The 21,743-nt window shown below is 54.9% G+C and overlaps 1 protein-coding gene across 1 annotated transcript; it reads left to right on the top strand.

The window, feature by feature from the left end:
- Window positions 1-12,505: 12,505 nt before the first annotated feature.
- On the top strand, window positions 12,506-21,396 carry Ecel1 (endothelin converting enzyme like 1). The gene is made up of 18 exons (XM_036173400.1): window positions 12,506-12,612; window positions 13,558-14,442; window positions 15,045-15,113; window positions 15,241-15,351; window positions 15,439-15,531; window positions 15,711-15,835; window positions 16,435-16,657; window positions 17,107-17,205; window positions 17,471-17,545; window positions 17,634-17,737; window positions 17,989-18,047; window positions 18,125-18,176; window positions 19,342-19,409; window positions 19,564-19,688; window positions 19,969-20,034; window positions 20,402-20,497; window positions 20,757-20,833; window positions 20,976-21,396. Exons 2-18 carry the CDS (start codon window positions 13,657-13,659, stop codon window positions 21,073-21,075), a joined length of 2,328 nt encoding a protein of 775 aa, XP_036029293.1. The 5' UTR covers window positions 12,506-12,612; window positions 13,558-13,656; the 3' UTR covers window positions 21,076-21,396.
- The last annotated feature ends 347 nt before the right edge of the window (window positions 21,397-21,743 follow it).

The raw sequence follows: 21,743 nt of genomic DNA, 5'->3' as shown, positions 1-21,743 counted from the left end.
GGATCCCCACCTATAGAGAGCCATTAGAGAGGCTGGCGGTCCTGGGGTTAAGACACTGTTGAGCAGGTGAGTTACAGGGGTGGGTGAAGGGTGTCTTGGCCTGATTCTCGGTCTTTAGTTCCAACGGAGCCCAGTGATAGTCGGAAGGCCTGGCTTTAAGCCTCAACTCTCCCTTCCAAGTCCCATCATTTTCTGGCCGTATGACCTTGAGCAAGCACAGTGCCTTATGCCGAAATTCCACATCAGGAAGGATGGAGAAAATAATAGAAATGGCCTCATAGGGTTATGGAGGATTAAAAAAGGAAAATATATGCAAAGTGCTTATCACAGGAGGGGCCTGTAAGTGGGGGTAATTATCTCTGTAATCTCCCCAATGGCTCCACCTCTCCTTGCTGGACTATGAGGCCTCAGCCTGGAGCAGGCAGAGAGGTGGGGGTGCCTGCGGCCCCTTCCCTTCCCGTCCTCCTCAGTTCTCCCACCCCACCCTACCCTCAAGCAACTGTTCACTCTGTGCGCCTTTCTGTCAGGGCCGCCAAATTGGCCAAATCTCCGTAATGCTAAAAAATTGGTCCATTAGCTGGCAGGGAACATTGACAGCCGTGAGTATGGCTGCTGTAGCCTCCAGAGGTGGATGGTAAGGGTGGTGGGGGTATCAGGGCTCCTTTCAGGGGAGCCAGCCATGTGTGCATGCGTGTGTGTGTGTGTGTGTGTGTGTGTGTGTGTGTGTGTATGTGTGTGCATGCGTGTGTGTGTGTGTGTGTGTGTGTGTGTGTGTGTGTGTGTGTGTGCTTGTGTATGTGGCTAGGTCCCTACAATGGTAAGCTTAACATGCTGCTGAGAGCTTTCATTACATTCCTTGTACAAATCCCACAATTCCCTGAGAGGCTGCCCCTATTGGGATTTCCATGTAACGGATGAGGCTATCGAGGCTCAGAGACAAGGAGGGCTCCAGCTCAGCGAGTAGCGGCAGAGGACTCGCTTCCTGGAAGCTTGTCCTCCTCCCTGTCTCAAAGCCCTGTCCCCTTGAGAACATCTCACTGACTAAGCTCTGCCCCGCCCAGCTGCTGCTGGAAGAGGGCACTATCTAGACACAGCACCCACACAGGGTGTCTGCGTCAGTGGCACGGGGCTCTTCTCTGCCCTCCTTGAAAGTAACCTCCTTTAGATCTCAGCAAATCAAGAGAGATCTTATTGTTCCCATTTTCAAGCCTTAAAGAGGCTAAGTAACCTGTTCATAGCTAGTAAATGGTGCTGCGATTTCAGCTAGAGTATCCTCACTCTGGAGCCTGAGGTGTCAGTCCGTTTGTTTGTTTGTTTTTTTCCAGTGATGGAGACTGCCTCTCCTGGTGGGTCCTAGCCCACTGAGGGGGCAGCTTTAATCCTAAGAAGGCTTCTACTCACTCTTTCCATCCAGGTGACGTCCTGGGATCACAAAGAAAATTGAGACCCTTCCTTGTCCACAGGTCAAGCTGCTGTGCACAGCAGAGGCGTCCCCTGTCTTACACAGAGACCTGGGGAGTCCCCAGCCTCTTCCTTCTGCTCCTGTATCACTTACTTCTAAGACCACAGAGCTACCATCATGGACAAGAGGATGAATAGGCTGTCATCCTTGCCTTGAAGAGGGAAGCTCCTTACTTACAGTGCGTCCTTACTTCTCTGCTCTCTGCTCCATGAGGAGGAAGAGGCCATCTACCAAGAGGAACAAGTCCTCACCATCACCTGACCATGCCAGCCCCCTGCTCCACATTCCCAGCCTCCCAAACCTAGGAATTCCAGCCCCACTATGTTTATCATAACAGTCCCAACTAGACACAGTCCATCCTCAGCTTGACCATCACTGGTGACAGGTGCCTTCTAGAGCTAGTCATGGCTCACAAAATGAGGGAATACAGGGCAGTCTGGCCTCTACTGTACTGGAGAGAAAATGAATTCAGGACCGGGAAATGACTCAGCTGGTAAAGTGCATGCTATATAAACATGAAGACCCAAGTTCGGTTCTCTAGAATCCATGTTTTAAAACCAAACCAAATAGGTTCAGTGTGTTTGTACCTCTCCCAAACAAATTGAAATTCAGCTTAAATATTTTTCAAGGTATATGTTTTCCTGTGTTTTGAGCTAGGGTTTCTCTATGTAACAGCCATGGTTGTCTTAGAACTCTCTTTGGAGGCCAGGCTGGCTTTGAACTCACAGAGATCCACCTTCCTCTACCTCCCCAGTGCTGGGATTAAAGGCATGCACTAACATGCCCAGCTATTTATTTTAATTTTACAAGTACGAGTGTTTGTCTGAATGTATGTGAGCCATGTGTTTGTCTGGTACCTGTGGAGATCAGAAGAGGGCATTCGATGGTTGGGAGCCACCGTGTAAGTGCTGAGGATTGAGCCTAGGTCTTCTGGTTAAGGGCTCTTAACTGCTGAGCCATCCATCTCTTCACCCCCTTAGCTTGAGCATTAACAGCTTTTCTTGGAGTTATCCCTCCCCTGCAGTTCTGGTGAAGCCCAGCAAAGGGAGGGCTGGGAGCCGGGCTGTTAAGCACCTCCAGAGTGACAAGTCAGAGTACAAGCAGCCGTCTGCTGGGGAAACTGAACTAAGTACCGGGCACACCTCTGTCGCTGCTTCTCCCTAAGGAGTCCTAGTGGACCTCTCCCAACGTCTCTGTCCTCTTCTCATTGACATAGCCCAGTCCTCTGGGCCGACAGTGGTGATAATGTAGCAACTGTGACTTCAAATTCTGGGGTCAAGCAGTTGAGATTCCAATTCTGCCTCGATAGCTTTGGATAAGCTCCTTGGCTGCAAGGTTGGCTAGTCCACCTGAGAAATCAGAGCTTGGAGGTCTTCTTCTGGGGATTCAATAAGATTAGCTAGCGCTGGGTACCAGGTGAGCCCTGACAATGGTGGTGGTGATGGCAACACTTGGGATGGGACAGTGATTACATGATGTTGTTGATGATGCCCACGGTAGAGATAATGATGAATTCTGGGAAGACAAGGATAACAGATGAGGTGATGGTGTGATGATGGTGATACTGATGGTGGTGGAGAAAGGGATGAGGATGAGGATACAGATGCGGTGATGCTGAACCAGGCCCACATTGAAAGGAGAGAATAGGCACATGGGAAGTTGGTTGGAGGAGAACAAGAAACACAGAGATGTGGTTCAGTTGGACCTGGTTCTGCTTCCTCCACCAGTGATGCTGTTAACCCACCACCTCCAACCACCCTAGGAGAAAGCAGGGGACCTTCTGCTTTCCAGCCTGACTCTGGCTGGTTAATTACCTAGGCTCTGTTCTGATTAGAGCCAGTGCAAGTCCTGACTCTCCTGCCCCCAGGGGCCTATCAGCAGGTAGCCATAAGGCCTAAAGCAGTGGTTCTCAACCTTCCTAATGCTGAGACCCGTTAACACAGTTCTTCAGGTTGTGGTGACCCCCAACCAAAAAAAATATTTTGTTGCTACTTCATAACAGTGGTTTTGCTGTTGTTATAAAACATAATGTAAATATATGATATGCGACCCCTCTGAAAGGTTGCAACTCACAGGTCTAGAGTGACAGGCGTGGACTGATGCCTGACAGTAGGTATAGTCATGCATCTCAGGGCTGTGCCCCTTCCTATGGGGCTCCAAGGAGAGCCAGAGTGGAGCTGCAGGACTCTGGGAGGGGACAGGTATGTATGGATGGGCAGGTTGACCTAATGCTTTGGGGTTTAGGGTCTGTCCAGTTCAAATCCCTTCCTACTAGGGGACTGAATGAGAAGCCGGGGGTCGTGGCTCTTTCTTCCTCTCTTCTGGATAATGGCGGCATCTCCACAGGAGAGGTTGTTTTTGCAAGTTGAGCAGCCAGCAAAGCACCTGCGTGGAGGAGGCATGGGGTACGTGCTGACTTCATTGTCATGGCCTTTGTTGGGTGTGGTGGGCTCCACAGTGTAGTCTGGGCTACAGGGGCCTCCTGGAGGCTGGCTGGGCTTGATGCCTCCTCACCTTTCTGACTCCTGCATGTGCCAGGCGCCTAGCTCTCTATTGCCTCCACCTCCTGGCTTCCCCCTGTGCCCTCTCCACAGCTTGGCGAGGGCTCTGACGTGTGAAATAAAAAGGCATTTTAATTACCTCTCAGCAAAACAGCAATTAGAGAGAATCACAGCACAACAGTACCCACCCCCCACTCGCCGCACCAGGCCCGCCTTCTGCCCTGCTCTCCAGTCCCCATCCAGTGCTGAGGCTAGATGCCATGGGAAGTCCTCCGGTTCAGCTCAGCACCTCTGTTCCCTGCACCCTAGGAGGGAATTGGGTACTAAGGGTTAGGGCTAAAGAGACTCCATAGGAAAAGCCCCCCAAGCCAAGTTCTGGCTTTTGTGGCTACATCTTAAAGACAGTACCTAACTCTTCAAGGTCCAGGGGGTACCATGGTCTGTGTATATATTGCTGATGCCCTGGTACCAGTTGGTGCTTGTGCTGTGTGACCAGCACGTGAACACACTGTGTGCTAGCTAGCAGCCTGTCAGCTACCTGGGTCAACATAACCTCAGGAAGACAAGGCTGTACTGGGCAGGCAGCACATTTCCCTCAACAGGCTTTTAAAATAATTGCCTGTAACCCTGAGCTGTGGCTCTCTGCCCACTGGCCAGCCCCACCCCAGAGCTCTGCTGCAGGGGTCACATCTCTGTCCATCTGCACAGTCTGGGGCTCCTGTGCTACATTTGGGGGGAGGTGGGGTGGAGTGGTGGGGTGTCCCTATGGGTGGCCTGAAGCTGGGGGGGTGGCGGGTGGTGGGTGGCTGATTGAAGTGGTAATTGCAGGCAGCAGGGCCTAGCTAATGCATGTTATGATTAAGCCCATTACTGAGGGAGGCAGCTCAAGCGTGGGGGGCGGGGGTGGGAAGTGGAGGAGGTGACCATGGGGGTGACTGACAGCTTTTCTCATGGGGAGGGAGCAGGTGGCCATTGCCTCCTCTGCATCTTGCCTCTCTCCCCAGAACTACCTCACAGAGAGGAGAGAGTGTTAAGAGAGGCACACCTCACAGATACATGTATCTACCCTAGCCGAGGGCTTCAAGTCCCACTCCAGTGTCTAGAGGCCAGCCTGCGTTGGTGAGCAGCAATCCCTGGCCATTGATCTTAAGGTTCTTGATCCTGGGAGACCTCTCAACCTCAATGATGAGGCACTGTCTTTGGGTCATAGGGTCAGACTGGCTGTAGTGGGATGGGCAACAGGGACCAGCAGCCACACGCCAACTGGCTATGGAAGGGATGGACTAGCTTGCTGATCTTCTATCATGTGAGCATGGAATCTGACCTACTTATCTAGAGAATGTATTTTAGCATTTTCATAGAACAGAGGCCCAGAGTAGTTACATGATTTTCCCAAGAACACACAGCAAGGTCTAGATCAGACCCTTGGAAACACTTGCATCTCAGCCAGGCTCCTTATCAGGTGTGTGGCTTTGTGAAATTCACAGTATCTTGGTTGCATTCTCTGTAAAAATAGGGGAATAGTTAAGCTTAAACTTGGGATCATTCTGGGGACTGAATGAGGTAAATTTAGCCTTAGAGTCCAGCGCCTGGCCCAGAGGCTATGTTTTAATTAGGATTCAGTTACTGTGATATAAACATCATGATCAAAAGCAACTTGGGGAACAAAGAATTTATTTCAGCTTACAGTCCTTCATGATGGGACATCAGGGCAAAAACTCAAAGCAGGAACCTAGAAGCAGGAGCTGAAGCAGAGGAGTGCTGCTTATTGGCTTGCTCCCTGTGGCTCACTCAACCTGCTTTCTTATACAACCCAGGACCACCTGCCCAGGGGAAGCATTGCCCACAGTGGGCTGGGCTCTCCCATGTCAGTCATTAATCAAGAAAATGCCCTCACAGTCTTGCCTATGGGCCAATCTAATGGAAGCATTTTTCCAATTGAAGTTCCCTCTTCCCAGATGACCCTGATATGTGTCAAGCTGACTAAAAATCAAACAAACAAAAACCAAACAATTAACCAGGTCAGATCAGTGCTCGGTGCTTGTATTTTAGCACTGGCTCTGACCTTTGTCTCATCCTTGTGACGGGATTCCATGGGGTCATCAAGATTCTAGGCCCCTGGTGCGTACGTGCATCTCTCCCTGTAATTCAATCAAACACACATTTAGATACTACTGTGAAGTGGTTTTGAAGATGCCATGAATATTCCAGTGTGTTGACCTCGAAATGGGGGAAACTGTCGAGCTGAACTGACCTAGCACGCGAGCCCTGTAGAGCAGAACATTCTCTTGGTTGTTCAGTATGATCCATTAGCTGTTGAGATTCACTGTGAAGCGGATAACCCCTTGCTGGCCTTAGAGATGGGGGGTGCTGATTAGGATGCAGGTGACCCCCCAGGAGCTAAGAGTAGCCCCTGGTGGACAGCCAGCCCAAGCCAGATACCTGAATTATCTAGCTACAAGGAACAGAATTCTGACCCACCAGTGACCATGGCAAAGGACCCTGAGTCTCATGGGAGAGTGACAGCGTGGTTGATCTAAGTCTAGTGGGACATGGAGCACAAATATATAGTCAGCTGCACCTGGGCCAGGAACTGAAAGAGTCCAACTGTGTTCCAATGGCTGTGTGTGGAGTAGCTTGTTGGGCAGCGACAGAAAATGAAAATCTCCTTCGGCAACAGTGGCAGAGGCCCTGGGATATATTTCCAGGAGGGGCTTGGAGCCAAGCTGATGGCATTCCCAAACGTGACTGGTTTTCTAAGCTGGTGGACACCTACCTAGCTTTTGGCTGACTCTGTGAGGCTAGAGTGTCTGCTCCAGGGGCCAGTAGGAGAGTTAGCCAGGGCAGGAACTTAGCACCAAGACTCCCTGGCCAGAGGTCAGCCTGGAACTGGGTGTCCTGGCACCCTGACGCTTGTTTTCAGAGGATACTATAGAAGACCTTTGCCAGCCTCCATTGCAATCCACACCTGGATGGGTGGGTGCAGAGCATAGAACTAGGCATGGACATCCATGATCTTACACAGGTGCTCTATGGGGCCCTAAACTCTGTTCTGGTCCTCCATTCATTTTGCCTGCTTTCTGACTATATCCCTCTCCCAAACACACAGACATTCTAGAAGGCCTCACCCAGGGCCAGAGCCAGGCTTAGCCCCTTGAGACTCCTTGTCCACCCCCTCTCCCCTGCCCCCCCCACCCTCCCACCCTCCTCTGCTTCCAGGCTGTCTTTCCTAAAAGGAACAGTTAATGGCTCAGCTTTAATTACCTAACAATCCCCTTCATTTCCAATCACTTGAGATGATGATGGAGTGCTGGGGGAGGGGACCTGGAGACCCTTTGAGCCAGGGAAGATTCCTTTTGGGTCCCTTTGGCTTCTTTTTTTGCAGCAATGGTCAGTGGCCATGGTGACAGGCAGGAAGGGGTACGTAGGCTGTGAGGTCTTATGTCACACAGTCCCTAATCCCCTGCCTTATTTCTGTCTGCAGCAAGAGCTGAGCTGTCTGTCTGCCTTTCCATCAAAACCGTGAGCCCCAGAGGCCTAGCTGTCAGAGCTGCAGGCTTGCAAACCCGACTTCCAAATGCCCTGTCCTTGCAACCTCTGATTGATACTGCCTTGCCTGCTCTGTTGGCCCGGCCCCACCCTGACCCCATGCCCAGTAAGTACCCAAACTTCACTAGACAGGATGGATGGTGCAGTGGGAAAAATATCTGCTTCCAACAGACTGAGGAAGGGAGGCTGCCATTGGGAACCGAGCAAATCACAAGAGAATGTCAGGTAGGGACAAATCTGGTACAGGATGTACCCAGAACGACAGATGAAAGAGGGCTGGGCCACCTCAGACCAGGAGATCCAGGAAAGGCTTTTGGAGGCAGGATGTCTGGACAGGAGGCCAAGGTCCCAACCAAGGTCTGAGACTCCGTCAGAGGTTTCTGGGTAAAGGTAACCCTGGCACCAGTCCTCTCCATACCCAGCACCTACAGCTTAGGTTCTGGACCTTATAGCTGGACCCCAGCCAGCTTCAAGATGCCCTTGCCTGAGTTTCTGGGCACAGTTGCAGAGCTGTTAAAAAGGTAGAGTGGGCTTGAGGAAGGGACACTCAGTTGCCATGAGGAAGAATGTGGAGCCACACTAAGGAGGCCTCAGAAGCCAGGGGCTCACATGGGGTATGGATATACAGGCCCAAGCAGATGGGAAGAAATAAGGAGAGTCTTCAGGACGGTCCTCCCCATGTATGTATGGCTTGAATCTTTTGAACCAAGAAGATACTTAGATATTTATTAAGATAAAACATTGTTCTAGAGGCTGGGAGATAGCTCAGTTGGTAAAGTGTTTGCTGTGCAAGCGTGAGGACCCGAGTTCAATTCCTAGATGCTGGGTGTGGTGGCAAACTTGGTGTTGGGGAGGGGGTAAAGCGGATTCCTGGAGCCCACTTAGCAAGTCTGTGCTGGGCTCTGTGCAGGACTGTGGGGACTGTAGTGGGGACTCAGGGCAGCATGCCCCAAGTCCACGGAGATAGCATATGTCCAGGCTTGAGTCCTGAAGATGCCACTTGGGAATGCTCCAGGAAGCCAGAAAGATGGCTGTCAATTGGCCAAGAGGTGATGAGGAAGGATGTTCCAGTCAGTAAGGTCCTGAGGTGTAAGGAAGTCAGCTGTGTTCTGGGAAATGAAACTTAGTCGGCGTTACATGGGGAAGAGGAGGAGAAGGTGTGGATGACTCGGAGTGGGAAGGACAGAGAAGGACATCGAAGTGGCCACTTCCAGGCTGGGGAGCAAGAGTTGAGCTGGTTAAGTGCTTGTCACGCACACATGAGGACCTTCGTTTGGTTCTCAGAACCCGTGTAAAAAACAAAAGCAAACCAAAAAAGCTGGGTGTGGCGACTATGCTTATAAAACTCATAGCAGCATGGTGGGGACAGGAAGCTCCCTCAGGGCCGGATGGCCAGCTCAAGGCCACTGAGAGACCTTGTCTTACAATACAAGGTAGGTAGTACCTGGGGAAGGACACCTGCAGGAAAATATTAAAGTGACTAAACTTAGTCCCGAGGGGTGACTCAGGGCTCTGGAGACTGGAGGCCAGTGGGAAGCCAAGGCAGCAGCCTAGACCAAAGGAAACACAGAGAAGAGTCAGGGCTTCCCACAGGAGCCCAGCTGGGGACCTCTACTAGATTGGGTGCAGGAGACCCCAGGCTTCCTTGGTCTCTGTCTGTCACCCTAGCCACTAGGAAGTGACATTTCATTTCTCAAATTAAAAAGTCATTTCATAGCCAGGCGTGGTGGTGTACCCTTTAAATCCCAACACTTGAAAGGCGGAGTCGGGTGGCTCTCTGAGTTTGAGGTCTACAAAGTGAGTTCCAGGCCAGGCAGGGCTACACAAAGGAAAAAAAATGTGCCCCCTCTCTCCCAGCTATTTCATAGCCAGGCTTGATAGTGTGCTCTGACTGTGATCCCAGCTACTTAGGAGGTTGAGCAGGATCACTTGAGCCCAGGAGTTCCACACCAGCTGGGACAACATAGTGAGACCCTGTTGCAACAGTTAACTAAATAATAAATGAAGGACAATTAAAAAATACAGTTTGAGCTGTGAATTACTGGATGGGCTGAATCCTGGGGAGCCAGATGACCAGGCAGTGAAGACCAGGACTTTGAGAGGTGGCAGACCAACCAGGAGGCTGGCACAGGACTCTGAAAGCCAATAGATGGGGCTTGATTTGCTCCCAGACCTCACTGTGGGCTGAGGCAGAACTGATGGGCACCCTTAACTCAATCAGTGACAGAACAGCATAAGTGGAGGCATGGTCTGGGTTGTGGGTGGGGTATATGCACCTGTGGCACCCCCATCACCTGCTGTGGACATTCATTTTCCCACGGAGATCCATAGTTAACAATGTGCAGCCATCTCTAAGAGCCGACCTCTCTACCGGCCTCACTGCCACACCAGCCACTAGGGAGAGTCATTTCATTTCTCAAATTAAAAATCCATTTTGTGCCGTGAATAATGGATGGATGAGGCCAGGGAGGCCGGGTGGAGGGCAGGAAGCTGGTTGAGGCCTAGGAGACGCCACAGAACTGCTGGGAAACCAGGGCGCTGACTGGATGGGGTAGGGGCTGGGTTGTATCCCAGGGCTGACACATTGCAGGGGCCGGGATTCTATCCCACATGGTATAGAGCTGGGAGTGACCATAGCTAGGTCTCTGATTGGCTGCTCTGGCTTCAGGTATCGCCCTCTTTTAGGGCAAGCCACACAGCACTTTGGTGAATACTAAATAGCTGTGAGTCCTTTGTGTGAATACTGCTGTCCTAAAGAGTGCCAGAGATGGGGTTACTGGCGCTCCTTCTTAGAACCCAGACTCAGTGACACCCCATCAGCAGAGTCAGTGGGACATGCCCTTGGCTCATGTGGAAGCAAAGAACTGCTTCCAAATCCTTCCTTCTCTTCCACCCGGCACTAGGTTGTGCCTTCTCTCCCCGTGCTGGACTTCTCAAGTCTCCTTAGAGGCTCTGCTGGACTCAGCTAGGCTTGGCCGGGGCCTGTCACTCTTCTGCTAGTCAGTTCTGGGATCACCTAGTACTTGAAGAAGGATCTCTGAGTACCTCGGAGACTGAGGAAGCAAGGAGCTGGAGTTCAATCCCTCGGCCTCACTCATTTTCCTCTTCTGAAGACAGGCAGTTGAGAGAAGGGGGGAGGTCTTTGGATCGTTTCTATGGACAGCCTGACTACAGAACATGTCAGGGTGATGGGGACCCAATTCTAAGCTAACTCCTGCTGCCACTGGCCCTACACTCAGGGCTCGGTGTGAAGAACAAGATGTTGAACAGAACAGAGAGACTGGGAGGCCCAGCAGCCTGGCTGGGAGGCAGGGAAAGGCTCAATGGCAGCTGAGTGTGGGAATGGGAACCAGATGAACAGGGTGCCAGCGCTGGCCCCAAGGAAGGAAGGAAGGACCCAGGACTAGGGTCCCCACCCTCCTGGCCGCAGTGGGAAGTCCCTGGGGAGGCACATTTGCCTCTGTGCCTTCCTGTCCGGGTAGTCGGCTCCTTGAGACAATATCCATTTTTATAATTCTTGGAAATTTCACGGCATTCATTTCGGGGAAAATAAAAGCTGTCATTGCTGGAGAAATGATACCAATCAGGGCCTGAAAAGGCTGGAAAATTATCCTCCTGGAGATGGAATGTTGAGGGGAAAATGCAGATTAAAAGCACAAAGAGGCACTCTGCCACTGCCCTGCCCTCCCCTCCCCCTCACGGAAACACGGCATTTTGCGTAATTCCATCTCCCCTCAGTAGAATTAATTGGACCTGAGAATAATGCATGGGGGTAGAGGAGGACCTTAGGATGGCTAGATCCAGAGACATCTCTGCGAGTGGGGCTTAAGAGAGAGATGGACAGACTGGACAGGCAGGATAAGGGAAGAGGTGGCTACTGAAGGCTAGTGATTGGGTAGCTGACTGAAGAACAGCCCCCGAGGAGGGAGACAGGATGGTGGACTCATTTCTTCGTTCCCACCTTATCATGAATTCCATCACATGGGTATTCACCAATGTCTGAAACATTGCTTAGGCCAGGGTTGCAGGCTGGAGCCACAGCGCTGGGATTGCTGAAGCTGTCCACTGGTCCTTTGCCAGGGACACAGGAAGAGATGGGTAAGGCAAGGCAGAGAGAGCAGATTCCGGAAACAGTATCAGTTCTTCTGGAAGTTCCTGGTTCTCTGTCACATGTAGGCCTCACCCCATGGACACAGTGGAGAGGCAAAGATGGTTCTGTCTCCTGGAAGGAGGGAGGTCCAACATTTAAAAAGCAAGCACAGCTAGACGCTGTGGAAGGCTGGATAAATTTACCTCATGTAATCGCATGAGGTGTAGTTCTGAGCCAAGAAGGGTAAGATACCTCCCTCTCCTGGCCTACAGCATCCTTTTCTTGGTCCTTCTCCCTACGTGGGCCAGGGACTTCCTGGCACTGATGGCAGGGGAAAGCTAAGGTTGAGGAGGCCCCAGCTCCAGCCTCTTCTTGCAGCCTTTCCAGTAGAGCAAGGTGAAGGGCACTGCGCCAACCAGAACCCAGACGGGGCAGGCATGAGCTCCAGTTAAAAGGACAAAGAAGTGCCGATGTCGAAGGCGCCTGGCAGAGTGCAGGGCAAGACACAAGCTCTTCACCTCCCACAGCCCACTGGAGTCCTTCCTGGGCTGCGCTGCTGTGGGCTCGGCCCAGACGGCCCTGTCGCCTCCAGACCTCCAGCTTCAGCCCCTTTACCGCAGACTGTAGGTGGCTCCAAGCGGAGGCACCTCACCCAGAAGGGACTGCGCTTCCTCCTCCCGGGACAGAGCTGGACTCCGGAGTCCTGGAGCCTGAAGCTGGTGCACCACCCTCAGGAGTGTGTCTCTGCGGTCGCCATCCCCACCTCCCCGCTGCGGGAGCTGACAGGTATAGCCCAGAGGGAAGCAGGGAGAAGGAGGGGTGCAGGGGGCGGGAGGAGGAGGGTGGAGCTGCCTGCGCGCCCCCTCCTTCGGGGCCGGCGGGCGGCGCGGCGCGGCGGCAGAGGAGGCGGCGGGCGCACGGAGCGGCAGCCAGCCCAGCTCCGCTCCGGCTGAGGCCGGGATTGCTCCCGACTCTTCGGTCCTCGCCCGGCTCAGACGCGCACCTGCCCGGTAAGTGTCATTTGGCACCTCCACTGCCGCCGAGGCCAACCATCGCGGCCACCCCTGGGGCCACCGCGGCCGCTGAGCCGAGCTTCTTGGCTTTGTCTGTGTCCTCCCGGCTCTGGCTCCAGCTGCGGCTGCCGCTGCGACTCTAGGACTCGGCTCTTAAGCTCCGCTGACTGCACCGCGCCACGCAGGAGACTCGGAGCTCAGGGCCGGCGTAGCAAAGGGGTGAAACTTCGCCCAACTTTGGGTTCTGGGGAGAACCTGTTGACTCCAGGAATGGCCCGAGGCTGCGATGGGTGGCAAATGATGAAACCGATCTCTGGTCAGGGCCGTCGGGTGTGTGTGTGTGTGGAGATGGGGGCTGGAGGGGGCTGCTGCTTGGGGAAGGGGCTGGTGGGTTTTGGGGCTACTGAAGAGAAGCAGCCAGAAGCTGGCTTGAGAGTGGTCCTGCAAGACTTCCCCGAGGACAAAGTTTGGGTGTCTGATAGCTTTGTAGTGCAGAGAGCTCAAGGAGGGAGGCTTCAGGGTCCGCACAGAGGCGCCCCTGACCACACCTCCTTTCTCTGGCTTCTGCTTCCCCCTCCCCCACCTGGCCTTGCCTGGAGCAGACGATGGGCAAGAAAGGCAAAGGCAAGGGAAACAGGTTGCGGGTGAAGCCCCACTTTGTGCCCGGTGCTCTTTTGCTTTGTACCAGGGCATCCCAGTTGTGACGAGCATGTGGAGACCGGGCAAGGCAGGTTAAAAGACTACTACTATTCCCGTAAGAGCTGGTGGCTACCGAGCCCTCCTCTTTCCTTCTTCCTTGGGTGGCGAGGCGAAGCCAGGCACAGGCTTTGGTTGTGGATCACAGGTGGTCTCTATCTTCTTAAACTAACCCTCATCTTTTGTCCCTGGGCCCCCCTCGCTTTCTAGGGCCTGTCTGAGCCTACTAATGTTCCCTTCCTACAGCTGCGACCGAGGGCTATGTGGGCGCCGACCAGAAAGCCAGTAGACAGAAGCAGCCTATAGCCGACCAAACAAGGCGTGTGCAACCACAGCCTCGGCACCATGGAGGCCCCATATTCCATGACTGCACACTATGATGAGTTCCAGGAAGTCAAGTATGTAAGCCGGTGTGGCACCGGGGGCTCCCGAGGGACCTCGCTGCCTCCAGGCTTCCCGAGGGGCGCAGGGCGCAGCGCTAGCGGGTCCCGGACCGGGCTGCCACGTTGGAACCGACGCGAGGTGTGCCTGCTGTCGGGGCTGGTGTTTGCCGCCGGCCTCTGCGCCATCCTGGCGGCCATGCTGGCGCTCAAGTACCTGGGCCCGGGAGCGGCAGGCGGTGGCGGAGCCTGTCCGGAGGGCTGCCCCGAGCGCAAGGCCTTCGCGCGCGCCGCCCGCTTCCTGTCTGCCAACCTGGACGCCAGCATCGACCCGTGCCAGGACTTCTACTCGTTCGCGTGCGGGGGCTGGTTGCGGCGCCACGCCATCCCCGACGACAAGCTCACCTACGGCACGATCGCGGCCATCGGCGAGCAGAACGAGGAGCGTCTGCGGCGCCTGCTGGCGAGACCCGCGGGAGGCCCCGGCGGCGCTGCGCAGCGCAAGGTGCGCGCCTTCTTCCGCTCGTGCCTCGACATGCGCGAGATCGAGAGGCTCGGGCCCCGGCCCATGCTCGAGGTCATCGAGGACTGCGGCGGCTGGGACCTGGGCGGCGCGGCCGATCGCCCGGGGGCGGCTCGCTGGGACCTCAACCGACTGCTGTACAAGGCACAAGGCGTGTACAGCGCGGCCGCGCTCTTCTCGCTCACAGTCAGCCTGGACGACAGGAACTCCTCGCGCTACGTCATCCGCGTGAGTGTGCCCCCCCTACCCCCACCCCCACCCGCAACCCCGGCGCCCCGCCTGAGACCTGGGACCCTCGGCGCCGGTGCCCCACGCTCGATCCCGCGCCCGAGAGATGCGGGTTCGGACCGCGAGGGGCGCGGGAAGGAGCGGAGCGCGGGCGAGGAGAGCGCGGGAGGAGGGCGCAAGTAATTTCCCTGGAGTAATTGCGGTGTTTAGCGGAGCCGCGGGAGCCGCAATTCCCAGCCCTCAGGCAGGCGGGGTTCGGGGAGTAGGGGACCGCGGGCTACCGCCCTGAAAGGCTGGGGTTGGCCAGGAATTCCAGAGGCGCCAACTCCTAGCACAGCGCCCCATGGTGTCCTACAGGTGGGAAAGTGAGGGCTGTTGGGGAAGGACTGAAGGGAGGGCTCTCCAAGGTCTTCAAGCTGGACTAACAGCCATGGGGTTTGGCTAGCTTCTCTGGGTGGAGGGGGGGGGGTTGGTTTTCATGCTCCGGGAGCTTGTGGCAATGGATCTATGTTTGGCTCATCTTCTCTTTTGTGACAGTTGGGTGGGGACGCTGGAAAACTGGCCATTCACTTCTGACCTGGAGTCCCTGTTTCCCTCCTCAGATTGACCAGGACGGGCTCACCCTGCCAGAGAGAACCCTGTACCTAGCTCAAGATGAGGAGAGTGAGAAGGTGCATGGGACCTCAAGGAGAAGGGCATGGCATGGGATGGGGCTTCTGGAAAGGAAGGGGCTCCAGGAAGGGAGATCCAGGGGTAGGTAGATATCTCCCTAACTGAGGAGCTCCTGTCTTGGTGCAGATCCTGGCCGCATACAGGGTGTTCATGGAGCGTCTTCTCAGGCTATTGGGGGCGGATGCTGTGGAACAGAAGGCTCAAGAGATCCTTCAACTGGAACAGAGGCTGGCCAATGTGAGCAGGAGGGGCTGGGAGCTCCGGGGACTGGGATATGGGCGGGGAGCATAGATCAGGCCCGGGTCTATCTGGTCTCCACTCCAGATCTCTGTATCAGAATATGACGACCTCCGTCGGGATGTCAGCTCCATGTATAACAAAGTGACCCTGGGGCAGCTGCAGAAGATCACCCCCCACGTGAGTGTTACCAGACCTGGTGGATGGGTGCTGCGGGGTTGGGGGTGGGGTAGAGCGGGGGGGGGGGGCAGGATGGCAGGTCACCTTCTTCAGGTATGTCTGAGGTCTTCCATGCCCCCCCCCATGCCTAGGGGCCTTTGTTGCCTATGACCCCTTTTTGGTCCCTTGTTACCCCACAGTTGCGGTGGAAGTGGCTGCTGGACCAAATCTTCCAGGAGGACTTCTCTGAGGACGAGGAGGTGGTGCTGCTGGCCACAGACTACATGCAGCAGGTGTCCCAGCTCATCCGCTCCACACCCCGCAGGTGAGGCTGCAGACCCCCGCCCCCTGCACTCCTGGCTCATTCCTTGCCTCAGGGCCTCTCCTTCAGCAACCGAGTCCACTTGGTGACCTTGGTAAACCCTGTCTCCGCTGAAGCCACACTTCAGGAGGCAGGAGGGAGTCCTGGGATGGGAATCCACATCTTGGGGTCACATGCTGGTGCCCAGTTCTCCCCTGTGGGAGCCTGGATAGACTGGGATTCCCTTGAGCTGCCCTCAACCTCCTGGGATGGTGAGGCAGAGAGTTTGGACGTCACTAAGTGATATGTTGCTAAAGTCATACTGCACATGGGTAGATCCTTGGGGGAAATCCTGCTAGTCCCTGTACATCCAGAGAAGGAAGAGAAGGCTATCTAGGCAACCATCTCTAAGTGCCAGTGTCCCACACAAAAGCTGGAAACAATGCTGGTCTGTCAGGGTCAGGCTTAAAGGCTCTTGTTATTAGTAAGATCATATTCTGCTGGGGTTTGGGACATTTCAAAATTGGTTTCTACATATCTGAATTGACCTCTTTCCCCTTCTTAGTGGGCACGGTGGGTACTGGGTCCTATCCTACCTACCCCCTGCTTTACCTGGCCTCCAGGATCCTACACAACTACCTAGTGTGGCGTGTGGTGGTAGTTCTGAGTGAGCACCTGTCCCCACCATTCCGTGAGGCACTGCACGAGCTGGCCAGAGAGATGGAGGGCAGCGACAAACCCCAGGAGCTGGCCCGAGTCTGCCTGGGGCAGGCCAACCGCCACTTTGGCATGGCTCTTGGTGCCCTCTTTGTACATGAACACTTCTCAGCTGCCAGTAAAGCCAAGGTCAGGCTGCCCTGGGTCTAGGGTGGGGGTGCAGGTGGTGAGCTCGGTGTGGACAATGGAAGAGCCCATACCTCCCTTTGTGGCTCAGGGCGTAGGTTGGGCTTAGGGTTTAGCTGTCCCTGAGGATCTAGGATGCTCCTCCCCTAGGAAGCTTGCATGCAGGCAGTGGCAGGTGGCCTGTTCTGCCTTTCCCCTGCCATCCATCTTAGCCCTGCTCAGGAGACATAGCCTTGGGACTGTATAGAATTGTGCTGGGGTGGTTCCTTCTTCCAGGCTGGGAGCTTGCTCTCATGCTTCTGAGTGTAGGCCCTACTTGCCACGACTCCCCTTGGTGTGCAGCATGGTGCCCTGTACTGAGTAGACAGGAAGGAATCCCTTTGCTGTCAGGTGCTGGGGTCAGATCTAAAACTTCCGTAATTGACTCTTGATCTCGGGTGTCTGACCCCCAGGTACAGCAGCTGGTGGAAGATATCAAGTATATCTTGGGCCAGCGCCTGGAGGAGCTGGACTGGATGGATGCCCAGACCAAGGCAGCCGCTCGGGCCAAGGTGAGACAGGGTCTGAGTCCCAATTGTTGGTTCCGCATTGTTCAAGTGCCTGCTGGGTATCAGGCACTGGGAATAAGAAGAAAGAGACAAAGATTCCTTTACGGAATTGACTGGTCTGTTCTGTCCTACCTGGATCCCAGACCCAGGCTAGTCCGAAGCTCTATTTTTTGTTTTGTTTGGGTTTTTGTTTTTGTTGTTTTGTTTTGTGCCTGTGAGAGGCTGTTTCCTAAGGCCCTGGGTCCCTTGCCCTGTCTTTCACCTGCAGCTCCAGTACATGATGGTCATGGTTGGCTACCCAGACTTCCTGCTGAAACCTGAGGCTGTAGACAAAGAATATGAGGTAGGCAGGATTTCATTGCGGCCCCAGACTTGGGAGGGGGAACCATGGTTCCCCGGCTCTAGGCTGAGCACTGCCCATCTCCATGCAGTTTGAGGTTCATGAGAAGACCTACTTCAAGAACATCCTGAACAGCATCCGATTCAGTATCCAGTTGTCCGTCAAGAAGATTCGACAGGAGGTGGACAAGTCCACGTGGGTGCCTGGCCCTGAGCTAGGGGTCAAGGAGGGCCATGAGGGAAGCAAGGGCATGCTGGGTACATGGGTCAGTGTAGATAGAGCACAGGTGAGGAGAATAAGGGGATGGCCTAGCCCAGGGGAGGCCAGAAGATGCACTGTTAGAAGCTAGCTGTGATTTGATAGCAGGACCACCTTGAAGGGAGCTGGGTGTGAGGCTCCTGGGAAAGGAGTGTGTACCCTCCAGGTGACTCTGGCCTCTTGCACAGGTGGTTGCTTCCGCCACAGGCACTCAATGCCTACTATCTGCCCAACAAGAACCAAATGGGTAAGGAGATGTGTCCTGACCTGCCCAGGGTGGGCCGAAAGTGGGCGCGTTTCCCACTAACCAGACCTTCCTTTTAGTTTTCCCAGCTGGCATCCTGCAGCCCACCCTGTATGACCCTGAATTCCCACAGTAAGTAAAAGGGTGCAGCTGGGCCCACCAGCCCTGCCTGCAGGGGGCAGGGTGGGGGAGTTATACACTCTGGGGTCCCTTAGTCCCATTTCATTTCATCTTCGGTAGTTAGAAGAAGTAGGTGATAACTTCCTGATTATACCCTTGTTCCAATTTTAATCACTTGCTGCAATAAAATAACCTGACCAGAGGCAACTTTGGGAGGAAAGGGTTTATTTGTCTCATGGTTCCTTCCTTCCTTCCTTCCTTCCTTCCTCCCTCCCTCCCTCCCTCCCTCCCCTCCTTTTCTTTCTTTCTTTCTTTCTTTCTTTCTTTCTTTCTTTCTTTCTTTCTTTCTTTCTTTCTTTCTTTCTTTTTGGTTTTTGAGACAGGGTTTCTCTGTGTAGCTTTGGTGCCTGTCCTAGATCTCACTCTGCAGCCCAGGCTGGCCTCAAACTCATAGAAATCCACCTGCCTCTCCCTCCCGAGTGCTGAGATTAAAGGCGTGCGCCACCACCGCCCGGAGGAAAGGGTTTATTTGGCTTACACTTCCAGGTCACAGTCCATTATTGAGGGAAGTCAGGCAAGAACCCATGGAGGAATGCTGCTTGCTCACCCTCTAGCTTGCTCTCCCGCTCATGCTCAGCTTACTTTCTTACACATCCCAAGCCCACCTGCCTAGGGATGGTGCTGGCCACAGTGGACTGGGCTCTCCACATCAGTCATCAGTCAAGACAGTCTCTCAAAGACATGGCCACAGGCCAATCTGACTGGGCAATCCCCCATGAGACTAGCTCAGATGACTCTAGGCTGTGCCAAGCTTACAGCTAAAGCCAACTAGCATATCCCTTACCCATTTTAGGCCCAGAAAGTGGAGGAACATAGAGATGAGGAAGGAGGCCTGGTTCTCAAGTAAATTCCTCAGTTCCATTCCTGCTTCTTTTAACTCACAGCCTCCATCAACTTTGTAAGATGTTATTTCCCAAAACACAGCTAGACATGTGTACACTGGTCCCTCTCATGGAGCCTGTGAGGAAGCTGAGGGACACATGCCCAGGACCTTGGAGATGCCTAGACCTCTGAGGCCTCGCTGGCCACCTGCCTGGAGCAGTAGGGGCCTGGGCAGTGATGTGGGGCTCTCAGAGGGCAGGAGAAGGCTTGGGCCTAACCCGCTGCTGTGGTCCAGGTCTCTGAACTACGGGGGCATCGGCACCATCATTGGACATGAACTGACCCATGGCTACGATGACTGGGGTGAGAGGGACTTGGGGGAGGGGAGGGCAGATACTGGGAGAGTCATAGGGGACAAGGCAGTGTTGGCTGGTGGGAGAGGAGGGGCTTAGTGCCCAGCCTGGCCTTAGAGTGAGGCTCACCCTTGGCATACTGGCGTACCCTCTACTGCCCACAGGGGGCCAGTACGACCGCTCAGGAAACCTGCTACACTGGTGGACAGAGGCTTCCTACAGCCACTTTCTGCGCAAGGCCGAGTGCATTGTTCACCTCTATGACAACTTCACCGTCTACAACCAGCGGGTGAGACCCTCCGCCTCCTCTTTCGTGCCCTCTTAGCTGGCCACAGACTGGAAGCATGCATGCTCATGCACACATACACCTACCTGCACACACGCTCCGGATTTCCATGTGCACGAACAGCCACACAGTTCACCAAGAAGACTCACACTTCGTAGTGGGGAGGGGAGGAGGAGGCTTTTCCTGAATTCCCTGGGAAAGGGGGAGGAGGAGCTCAGGGCAGCCAGGGATGCATGAGGCCAGCAGGCCCCATGAGCTCCTTTCTCGTCCTGTCTGGCTGCAGGTGAACGGGAAGCACACGCTTGGTGAGAACATCGCAGACATGGGAGGCCTCAAGCTGGCCTACTATGTGAGCCACCCAGCCTGCTCTCTGTCTCTGCTGGGGAACAGGTGGAAACGGATGAGAGCCCCAGACTAGGGACGTGGTCCCCCTTTTCTCATCCTGCTGATGCTGTGGCCTAGGCTGGGGTCCTCTGGGGGGGAAGAAACACGCACCACCTTCACTGGGAGAAAGAGAGGAGTACCTGGATTGGGTGGCACTATCCTGGGGTCAATGTACCAAAGCAGGAAGGTGGACAGGCAGGGAAGACAATGGAATGGGGGGGGTATAGAACTGGGGCTGATGACAGAGGGGCTGGTCTTCTCCTGGGAGGATGGAGAAGGGGCAGCGTGCGGCACAGGTGCTCACAGCAGTTCCTTTCTCTCGGCACCCCCAGGCCTATCAGAAGTGGGTCCGGGAGCACGGCCCAGAACACCCGCTGCATCGGCTCAAGTACACACACAACCAGCTCTTCTTCATCGCCTTTGCCCAGGTGGGTTGGATGGAGACCTGACTGGGCAGGGGCCGGGCAGGGGCCGGGCAGGGGACACAGTGTCCAGGCTCAGTCTCAGCCTTGCCCAGGTCTCAAATGACCATTCTCCGGGTCCAGCCCTCTCCCATCACCTGTTCTCTCAGAGGTGATGGCCCATGGCTTCTGCTGGGGCCTCAGTGCAGGGACGGGAGAAGGGAATAAGCAAGAGACACCAGGCTGCATTTCTCTCTCTCCTTCCCTCTGCCTGCCGGGGTCCCAGAACTGGTGCATCAAGCGACGGTCGCAGTCCATCTACCTGCAGGTGCTGACAGACAAACACGCTCCGGAGCACTACCGGTATGCCCGTCCGCCTTTCTGGCCGGTCTCCTCCTGGTGTCTGTAATAGGGGCAGAGGGACAAGAAGGGAAATGAGTCAACCCAGAAAAAGTGAGGGGTGGCTAGTGAAGCCCCCACTGCTGGGGTCTCTCCCCCATCCCAGGGTCCTGGGCAGCGTGTCCCAGTTTGAGGAGTTTGGCCGGGCCTTCCACTGTCCCAAGGACTCTCCCATGAATCCTGTCCACAAATGCTCTGTGTGGTGAGCCTGGCTGTCTGCCTGTCCACCTGCACGTCCCCACTGCCCTGCACGGATCACCTCCACCAGCTGCCGGGGCAGCATGAGCCCCATGCTGCTCCAGGTCTACATGCCTTCCAACCTTTAAGTGACTGTCTTCCCATCCCCTGCAGTCCTTTGCTTCAGCAAGGGCCTGGAGTAGGGGTAAGGCTGGGTTCTGGGGGCACACTCGAGGAGGTCCCCACACCTGGCTCTAGGCAGCTGGACCCCAGCTGGGGCTGGACTGTACAGGTCCCACTGATGTGTTCTTGCTGATAAGTCTGGTCAATAAAGCTGCTGTGCTATCTATCACCTTGGCCTCCAGACCGAGAGGAAGTGGAGGGTCCTCTGGGTGGGAAGTTCAAACAGCAGCACAGCTGGGACCCCGGAAAGACATTCTGACTCCCCCAGTGTCCCGGCCAGGCCTGGATGTCAGCTTCCCATCTGGGAAGGTGACAGGGGCCCCAGGTTCCATCGACTTGAGATCAGCCTCCATAGCATCTGGCTTGCTGCAGCTTGGAGGAGGGCTGCTGTATGAACTAAGTAGTGGTGAGTAATTAGCTGAGGGGTTCAGGCCCAACCAGAGGTGAGAGGGATGCAGAATGTACCGCCCGGGCTGGACATGGCTGGGCAGTCTGAGAGACCCCGGGTCTGCAA

This window comes from Onychomys torridus, chromosome 23 (genome assembly GCF_903995425.1).
Source record: "Onychomys torridus chromosome 23, mOncTor1.1, whole genome shotgun sequence".
In the NCBI taxonomy this organism is placed as follows: domain Eukaryota; kingdom Metazoa; phylum Chordata; class Mammalia; order Rodentia; family Cricetidae; genus Onychomys; species Onychomys torridus.
Note: the sequence above shows the minus strand (reverse complement) of the source record. Positions and strands in the feature narration are given on the sequence as shown.